General features: G+C 35.9%; 1 protein-coding gene across 2 annotated transcripts in view; it reads right to left on the bottom strand.

The window, feature by feature from the left end:
- Positions 1-520: 520 nt before the first annotated feature.
- Positions 521-10,500, bottom strand: part of BBS9 (Bardet-Biedl syndrome 9) — a 284,671-nt gene continuing 274,691 nt past the window's right edge. For both annotated transcript variants that reach the window (XM_027659381.1, XM_027659382.1), the window contains one exon: positions 521-4,055. In XM_027659381.1, coding sequence (XP_027515182.1) covers positions 4,009-4,055 — 47 coding nt within the window. In that variant the 3' untranslated portion in view covers positions 521-4,008. The remainder of the gene's footprint in view (positions 4,056-10,500) is intronic.

The raw sequence follows: 10,500 nt of genomic DNA, 5'->3' as shown, positions 1-10,500 counted from the left end.
TGTATTGAACTTGGTCTACTGGAATATTAGAATAAATTCTCTTTGAAACAATGCATTCAAAACTACTTCTTGCTTGGGACAATTTTGTTAATTATAAGCCTGGCCCTGTGGGCATTCTGTCCCCTCGACAGGACATGAACCCATGAACCAGCATAATGCTATGCAAACTTTACCTTTGAGCTGCAAAGGAACTACGTCACCTGCAAACAGCACATGAAGATACCATATAAATAGTGCTACAAATAAATAAATGAACAAAGCAGCAAGATGTGAAGGGGTGACAGCAAACAAAGCTATGGGAAACTCAAGGTTAATTTCCAGTGAAGAAGCGATACAGAAGCTTGATTTCAGGAGTGTCACATATTTTACAGCACTTTTGCAGTGTTTTTCTTTTAATAGATTTTTTATAAACAGGATATTCTGATAAGAAGGAAATATACTTATTTAATATGATACGTACTCTGTAATTACTATTTTTTTTTATGCTGGAAGAACTTCACATAGAAATACAAATCTCTGCTCAGCAAGTTTCAGTTTATGGCAGTAAATTAATCTTTACAAGCAATACAAGAATAGTGAAACTGATCTCTAATTCTCGCTGTACAGTAAATGCTGAAGAAGAGAAAACAAAAAGACATTATAAAGCAAAACCCAACCCCTTGAAAGTAGAGAAATGTTGTTTTTCTGTGTCATAGTTGAATAATAGTTGGACAGAAGAATCAATCTGGAGCTGGAAACCACAGTCTTAGTTTGAACTCAGCATTGTGTACAAAGCCCAAAAGATCAGCAGAGTCCAGACCTCCAGATTTTGGTCCTCAGAGTAGTAATTGTTTTAATCTGTTTTTCTAAAATGCAACAGTAGAAAAACAAAATTAAAGAAAAGCCCTTGGACAATAACATTCCAAAAATAAACTCTACCAAGAAAATAATCTTTAGAAGTATTTACCTGTTTAACAGAAAAAAATATACTTTGTATTAGGACTTATTTTATAAAATGTACTTCAAAGTTCTATATAATAAAGATGCCATGACTCACAGTGTGATTTTCAAAATTTCACAAAATCCCTTTTAGGTATAACAAATTATTTTCAATAAAATTATAATTTAAAATTAATTTTTGTCCGTGAGCCACCCAATCATATAAAATTCTACTAGAATAGCTAAACGTGCAGATACACTGCATTTTTAAGCTGACTGGAACAGCTGACCAGGCATTACTCTAAAATCTTGTTCAGAACAGTTTGACTGGGCAGCAATGTCTCTTTCGGCCTCAGAAACATCACTGATGAGAACCAAACATTTGTTCCCCCTGAACAATGTTTCCTTACATTTTCAGTTGGCCAACTCTCTAGCTTTCAAACTTCCTGTAATTGGCCTGATTTTTTTCCAGCCAAAAAGAACTTTCTTAAAAATTCAAACTGCATTTGAGAACTGCTAAGAATTACTTTACAATATTTCCTCTTAGCTTGCTGTGTAAATGACTACATTTCAATTACTTCCTTCCTCTGAATTAGATGGACTATTTGGCATTGGGGGAAACTAAGTAATTTTTACTCAATGCAACTTTTAAATCCTGATGATACTCTCAAACACTGCAATTTAGCACAATATACAAAGAGGTCATACATTACTACTATAGACAGTTCTATCTTTTTCTTTCCCCCCTTCTTTATTACCAGTATATTTTCCCCTTTTTGTAAAACTGTTCTCATGAGACCTTATTTTACAAAGCATGGAGCGGAAAAGGCAAATAAGAGTGCTTCTGAGCCTTACATCCTAAAATGACAGAAAATAACTTAAATAAGAGTGGATGATATAATTGACTTGAGTGCCTACTCGTCATTTACCTTAAAAACCCAATGAAGCCCGACAGCTCTGAGCACTGGGATCACATTCAATAATGGGAATTATGACAGAGTAATATGTTTCAAAGAAGTCTCATAGCAGTGTACTTTCCAGCTATATTATATGCCTATATCTTAGGATTCTTTGGTCCAGGATTCCACACAATTATGGTATGGGCTTTTGGTAGTAACTGTGCTTGATTTTTCTAGATAACCTAGTAGCCACTGACAAGAGGACAAAAGAAGATTTGAGATCTATAGTTAACTTTTAAGCCTAATAGCTACAGTAATTGATTAGTTCTCCATGGATTTTCTTTGGTCACTGAGGTGTGTTCAGAGACTACAGGAGATTATTTTATTGTGTAATTTTCACAGCGCAGCAGGGTATCTTGACAATGGGTTGGATACTACCCTCCTGACAAAAACCACGGGGGAGGGGTCAGAGTGAAGAAAACTCAGAGAGCAGAATCACTCCATAACAAGCAGGGGGTAGGATTTTTCCTTCCTGAGAAAGAAGCAAGACTTCTGGCCCCACAACTTGTAGATATCTGAGATCTCCTGGGGGACAGAGTCATTCTTATGGAGAGTTATGGCTCACTTCAGCCCTAGAAGTATCAGAGGCCTTACCCAGTTCCCCGGCTACTGAGCTCTATTTAATAGTTAACATGTTAAAAAAGCTCCTTGAAACAGTTATATCATGTTTACTGAACTAGAGTAGGACCAGAGGGTTAAGCAGCAAATACACGAGTAGTGCAAAGCTGGTTTTGTTTCAGGGGTGGATGCAAAGAAGTTGAAAGTAGATATGAAGAGGATGAAGGTTGATGGCTAAAGACATCCTGGAAAAACAGTGTCTCCTTATTGTCCACAAATCAAGCTAGCATCGACCACAGCAACTGTCACAATCTCTTCTAAAACGAAAGTGAGTTGGAGGGGCCTATTCTACAGCTAGAACAGGAGTTGGTGAAGCCCTGTTGAGGAGATCAACAGGAGCATGGACTGTGGAGATGGCTCAGACAATTGCATCTACCAGAAACTAAACTGAGACTATCAGTGCATTTTCTATCTGCCATCCAAGAGACTGCCAACTTGTATTTTGGTATGAACCAGCAACAGTCAGAAGAGGGCTCATTCAAATGCTGTTTATACATTTGACCCAGGTCTCAGTTATTTTCATTTCCAAGTACATTTTAGAAATATCTTAACTCAGTCTCAGAAATCCGGACACGAGCCTGACTCTTCCAAACTCTAGGCCAAGGTCCTCTCAAAGTTCACCTCAGTTGCTGGGCGTTGCACTTCAAGTACCTTGCGTGGACCTGACCTTCAGAAGGTAAACAGTCACCACTTTCTAAATACACAACGCTCAAAGCATCCTCCAACCAGATTAATAAAAATTAAGGCACTCAAAAATTGTTAGTTACTTTTGAAAATCTTGCCCATAACTAGAACAGACTGACTGACAAGAAAAACACAGGTAACCATAAAAAGATCCATGTGTTTCTGTGTTCAACGTACTTACAGTGTAAACTTTATTCCCATTCATAGTGACATAGTTAATGGCAAAAGGGTTTGCCCTTTATGTCCAGTAACCATATTTTACTCTATATCTCTAGAGAGCAGGAGTCTGTATAAGCAATGAGAGAGGAGAAAAAGAGTTGATGGATTACCAGTTTTTCTTCTGGTAGTGAATTCAGCTGTCTGGAATTGTGAACGTTAGTACAAGAGGAAACGAGATAGTTATCTTTTGTCAAAACTGTGATATAACAAATGTTAATATAATCTCAAAGGGAGGTGCAGTTCAGAATATCTTTTTTAAAAAGATAAAACATATCCTGAAACAAAGGCTGCTTTTAACTATGTGTAAACAGTCTTTGATCAATCAACTGAATCCTTAGAAAGGGATGATATATTGTAAAATACAACACAACACCCCTACAACAGTTGGGTAAGTGCTTAAACTTTGCTCACAGAAGGGATGCTAGTAGTTGTTAAGGGAGACCCAACCAAAATTATTAGAATGTAACTTGTTTGGTTTTTTTTTTTTTTTAATAAATTAGCACAGTCCTCTCCTTCTGGAAACTGCAATCAGTACAGATTAAAATGTATCAGTACTACTGCATTATAAATGCATCAGACATCAGACAGAAATTCCTTCTGAGGGTTGTCTTCAGGTTTCATGGCTTTTCGCTTCCTCTGCTGCATCCTCAGACAAACCTGTAAAGCAGAAAGAAGATGCTTAAAAATTCAGTGTACTTGGCAATTACATGCACTATATTGTTGATTCCATCAGTTTGTGAAAGCCTTGGTTATAGCTGGAGGAAACAATTTATTACACGCAAAACAGGATAAAAACGCATAACTTGCAAATTCAAGCACTCACAAGTTCAGAAAATATAAAAACTTGAGACAAAAAAGGCGATTTTACATCAGTTCTTTTATACATATCATAGATGATAACAGTCCAAGTTATAAAATCATAAATTACTTTTGCATCAGGAAAAAATGACAGAACAACTGGGCATATGATCTGAGACACAGTTACTCCAACCTCCTTGCATTTTTCCTGTCCCTTTTTCTGGGTAGAACTCATACAAATTGCAAAACAATAGAAAATTGACTCCATAAACTCATTAGTAAGGATATACTTTGTGTATATATATATGTATATGTACGCATATATACATATGTATATATATAAATGAGTATTAGCTTGGGGAAGGGGAAAAAAACCAAACTCTTGTACTGAAGATAACTTTTGCCTTAAGCGAAGAGAATGAGTTTCTTATTTGCAATAATTAACCTGACAGAATTTGAAAAGAGTATAGAAACTCATAAAAATGGCTTGGAATATCCAGGGAGAAAAAGAACAGTGGATAATCACACAAATTTGTATGTACACATATTTGCATGACTTAAATTAAAAGTGATTATTTCGCCCGTCAGATTCTTACATATCCACACCTAGTTTAGGTTGAAAACAATTCAACTTAAATCCTTTTCTAATTAATATAAAGCAATCTAAAATAAATTGGAATCATCTCCAAATGATATATGAATAATAATAAAAATTACACACAGATTTTATGAGGTTTGTTTTGGTATCTTTTTTTTTCCTTATGAGCCATCTCTGAAGAAGGTTGAAATTCCCACACACCTAGTAAAATGATCCAGCAGGTCAGTAGAATAAAATTTGAGCATCCAGGTGTTCTAACCCAAGCCATCAGTCACCTGTCAGCCTAACTGCTTTCACAATAATGTTCACACAGAATTTAGCACAAACAACCTGCATAATTATAAAAAATTATGCTTTCATTTACATCTGTTCTATTCACATGATCAAAACCATCTAGATTTCTTTTCCAGTTTTTACTTTACACTTCCAATGTTTTTGGTGCTTGGGAATTTTAGTATTTACAGTGGTTTTCATGGGTGATGGTACTAAACTGAACAAATGTTATCTCAAGCCTTGAGATACAAAAGACTAAAGCAGTAAAATTTCAGCAGCAGCTGGAAGCCCAAGGCCCCAAGGGGCTAAGACGTTCCCCTTACTGAAGTTTCTACTTTTTTTTTTAAGGACAATTAAAAATACCACGTTAAGAGCTGACTTGGCTTTCCAAAGGTCAGCCCTCAAATGGCAGCTCTTTTGTTCAAAACTCTTAGCACACGCTGGGATACCAAAGGAATCAGCAGCAGGTCCCATCTTGTTTCATTAATGATCATGGGGAAGGAGGTAGGTAGCATGATAATGAAATTTGTGGATTATAAGAAACCAAGATGAGCTTAAAACGCTGAGGAGGAGAAAGGAATAGTGCTCTGGGACTAAGAAATTAACAGATCTGAGAGAAGATAAAAGGAGATACCACTTGAAATACATCGTGGAAATAACAAAATTAAACACAGATACTTCATGAGAAAAGCCCTCCAGAAGTAGTACAGTGGAAAAAGTTGCTTAAGACATGTATTTGCAGTAAAATACCCCATGTAGCTCAATGCAGTGTAGAAAGCACTGCTAAACTCACAGTTAATACTGTTCCTGATTACATAGCTTTGTTGAGATCACATCTGCAGCTGTTTACAGCTCTGCATTAAAAAACTACCAGAGAATATCTTACTTTCCCACCATAATCAAGGAAAAGAGTAAAAGAATTATGAAACTGGCTGCTGCACACTCTTATAAAAGCTGGACTCGCACATGGTCCAGATGAGAAACAGAAAAAAGGAGTTATGATTATAGTCAGTTCTTTGTACCTGAAGAGAATGACTGCAGATTTACCAGAGATCAAGAGTCTACTAATCTGTGCATTAGCATTGCAGACTTAAGACATGATACTGCCACTGCACAGTGCTCTCAGCCTCCCTGCCTTTGAGAACTGGCTGGCTCGAGGACCTCTAAGAAGCATAACAGAACAGAAAATAAGAAAGGGAGGTTTAAAAAAAGCTTCATGAAAAGCTTTTAATATCCTAATGCATCTTTTCCTTTATTGGGCTGAAAACATGGCATATTAAAATTAAAATGTAATTATAAATTTATAATGTAAAAAAAATTTATTTGAGCAAAAAAATTATTGCCCAAGATCCTGCTTTCAAAATCAGTTACTTCCCTGACATCAGTTTCTTACAAATGACCCTTGTGTCTATTTCTACAAACTGCCATATCAAAATGAACCATGTGAATGGTTACTTTCAAGATCATGAAACATGGTGGATCCACTAAAGCTAATGCATTAACTGTAATTATGGACTGGCAGAAGTGAAGTTATATAGTGGGATTTACCTCAGGTTTACAAAAGTTTGCCCAACAGCATTATATATGGCTATAGGGGAACCTGGAATACTTCGGCATGGATCAAAGAACTACATGTGTAAACTGTGGGAGAGGTGAGCTGACAGGTGAGGCACACAATGCAGCTATTTTTATTGTGCAACTCCAAAATGGAAGGCAGCATAGAATCATAAAAACATGGCTTGCAATAACCAGCCTTCCCACCTCTACCCTGTATTTTTTCAACATGAAATATTTATTAGTCATCTAGGAGAAAAACATAAATGTCACATTGATCAAACTGGCACATGCTACATTATAGATAATTAACATCAGAGAGGTTTCTCATCAGCATATTCTGACAAGCTTAGGCAGATCCTAAAAAATACAGGGTATAAATAACAAATTCTGCAGATTAAGTCTCCTTTACAACATTTCATCAGGGAAAAAAAGAGCTTCCTTTCATCTTCATATCCCCCGTTATAAAGTTCTCAATGTTTCATTTTATAGTTCATCCAAAAATACTATCAGAATAACACTGGTCTGAGCACACACGCTTAAAAAAATATATATTAAAAGATTTATATCTCTATTTATCAGCACAGCTACAAACTGGGAAGCTGCTTTTGGAAATAATCATGATAAATTTTAACTCTGCAGTAGGCAACTCCATGCAACTCCAAGAAAGTTTGGAGGTCATTTTTCAAAACAGAGTCCAAATACATGCTTAAATTAATAACCTGATTAGTAACATGGTATTAAGTATATCTGACATCAAAATGGTCACTTAAATCCCTCAAATTTTGTGTATTTGTTAATCAGAGGACATCAGCACCCTCAGAAATCAGATCCTATAAACAAAGACACAGAATACCTCAGTCATGTTAATTTGCCTCTTGAAAAGCATGATTAATACACACATATCATTGAGTCACAGAAAGTTCATTTGTAGATCAGAATGTACTTTTGCGCCTTGAAAACCAAAAGTTCAAAGAAAATCAGTTACCCTGACAGAAGCACCAAAGACAGCTGAAAAACCCCAACTTTCCTGGAATTATTATTCATGTAGTTAGAGGGAAAAAAAAAAAACAAACAATGACACATTTAAAGGGAGAGATGGTATTTGATCATGGTGGCAGAAGGGAGGAGAAAGGATCATTTTCTGTAGTCATAAATTGTTCACACTAAGCATGATGGTGTAAGGTTTAAAAATGCTCAGGTTAAACAATTAGGCAATGGAAGAAACTACCCAGGGAAGTGGCTGAGTCAAGGATATGAGAAGATTGCAGAAATAGGGTAGACGAAATCTAGTGGGGATTAGTGAAAAGGAAGATACACAGGTTTTGAATTGGATGACCTAAAGGATCTTCTCCAATCCTATCATTTATGCTGCTATGATTCATCCTAAGGAGAACATTTTGGACTCATATGAATTACTGGCTGAGTTTCCTGGATACTATTGTACATTAGTCTACTCTAAAGCATGCATAAAACTAAGTCAAAGTTGGCTTTGAAGTGTTTGATCTGCAATATCCAATACTTCCAGTCTCTTTTTCATACAGTGACTCAGAAAAAGGGCTGTTATAACAAGACAAAAGTTATTTTGAGTTCAGATTAAGCTAGAGAAGGGAGGCACCCTGTTCTTCAGCTATTCCCACCTAAAAGAGGAAAAAAAACCACCCCATCTCATGGCCTAATGGTTAGTATTGCTATGTCTAGACCTGACATAAAACAGCTTTAGAACAAACTACTGCTTAATAGTAACTGTTTTTCATAAAATTTTGGATCCAGAACTAAATGTTCCAAATGACCAAAGTTAATAGCTTTTTGATTTTTTTGTTAACAAAAGATGACAGATCTTTCCCAGCACCTTCAAGACATATTTCTGAAAATCATAATTCTCTTTTTAAGAATGCCCATTTATTCACTGCTAATAATTTTCTTTATCATTATAAATTGCTTGAGGAAATGTATACAGCTTCCTTTTTCTTAGTATTTAATCTTCATTTCATGAACACAATCCAAAGGGGTTTTCAGAAGTCTAAGAAAGTAACAGTGTATTGCTTATTCCAAACAAACTAACCCAGTTTAGTTGGAGTGCAGAATGGATTAGTGTAAAATCATTAACTTCAGTGCAGTGCAGAAGATTGATCACCACAATGGACAAGCTACAAACTTTCCTACACTGCCTAAAAGAGAAAAACAGGAATTGACTGTATTCTGTATCACTTTTTATAGGCTAATAAACTGAGAGTGAGCCTCTCCATTGCCTCCTCAAGTCACCAATGTGCCACTGATCCTTGCAAACATAATTTTAAAATGCTCAGATTTTTGTATCTGAAAGTGGAGTGATGGTAGCTGAATGAGCGGGAAGCATGGACTGACTCATTCACTAAAGAATTGTGTAAAACAAATAAATTTGTTTTTCATTTAGGAAGTAATGTGACTGAGAGAAAGGACTTCATTCAGTAAACTTTGCTTTGTCCTAAGGGACCATATACACCACAGGATGGATAATGTGAAACAACCGTTTCCATCACTCTAAACATGCCCCCTGCTAACTGCGACTAACATGACAAATCCAACCTATATGAAGCTATCAACTGCTAAATTTCTAACTGCCACAAAATAGCAGGGTAGAAGGGGCAGTTCTAACCTTGGGGAAAGAGGAGGGTCTATTCCCACAAAACTTACAAAAACCTTGCTAAAATCTTCCTTTTGTCATTCTGACTTACTAGTGACTGTAGAAGCCCTGTAACACAATGGAGTTAATAAGGAGATAACAATGACAAAGGCAACATTTACCAAGTGTCTACACAGAGGTTTTTTAATTACCTTTTAAACAACTTTTTAAACAAGTTCTTGTGCATTCATGCCTCTAGGCATTAGCCCTCAATAGCAATCTATACTTTCTTTAGGTCTTTCTCCTGATTCCTATTTGGAAAATGCACAAGACATATGAAACGTTTCTAATATAAAGTCATCAAATTTGAACATCAGGAAAAATGTCCAGTGAGATGACCAAAATTTCCCAAAGCACACAGCTGCTTCTTCTACTGACCCCAGTCACACACACACATACTATAAATACAATTTGCACACGCACATACTCCCTGTACACAAACAGCTGGAATAAACACATTGCCTAAGAAACAAGGAGTTGCCAAGATACCAAATCCAGCTTACATTTAGAGATATTAAGGAGAAAAAGAGGAATGGGATGCTAGTTAGTTTGAAGCAATGTAGAGCTCTGTAAGCAGCACTCTAATAACAGTGTTTTAGGTTCCATTTAGGAATCAAAAAAAAGAAATCAAAAAATTATTACAGAGAAAATGGAATATGGTTAGAAGATGACTGGCTGTTTAAAAAACAGTTACCTACCTAAAATGATGTCATTGATCATTACTGTAGGAAGTGTAATTTCAATGAAGCTAAAATTTTGGAGGAAAAAATGCTTATTTTCTCCAAATATCTGGCTTATCACAACCACCTATCAAATCCTAGACATTTTTCTAGGAAAGCTTGCAAAGTTTTTGAGAAATAGTTGTTTTCATTTAGAGATGACCACAAGAAGTCACAAATTACACATTTGAGCTGGAACAAATATTTCTTTCCAGGAAGTAAATCCCTAAAAATTAGTTTGCTTTTCAGTGACCAAACCTCCCTTCTTTCTAATTAGCTATCAGCCTTTGTTAGGGTGGTAAATTAATTCAGTGGTTTCTAAGGCAAATATGCACAATACGAATCTAAAACTTAATTAATTATGGCCACACAAATGCCAGCGCTTCAATTTATTCTTCGTCATGCCTATATCATCCCATTCACTGCAACCCATAATCCTATTAAGCCTTTCAGAAATGTTGGGTCTTTAATAATTTGCTGTCAGAAAAAAAAATA

This window comes from Corapipo altera, unplaced genomic scaffold, assembly GCF_003945725.1.
Source record: "Corapipo altera isolate COAL_440 unplaced genomic scaffold, ASM394572v1 44b, whole genome shotgun sequence".
In the NCBI taxonomy this organism is placed as follows: domain Eukaryota; kingdom Metazoa; phylum Chordata; class Aves; order Passeriformes; family Pipridae; genus Corapipo; species Corapipo altera.
Note: the sequence above shows the minus strand (reverse complement) of the source record. Positions and strands in the feature narration are given on the sequence as shown.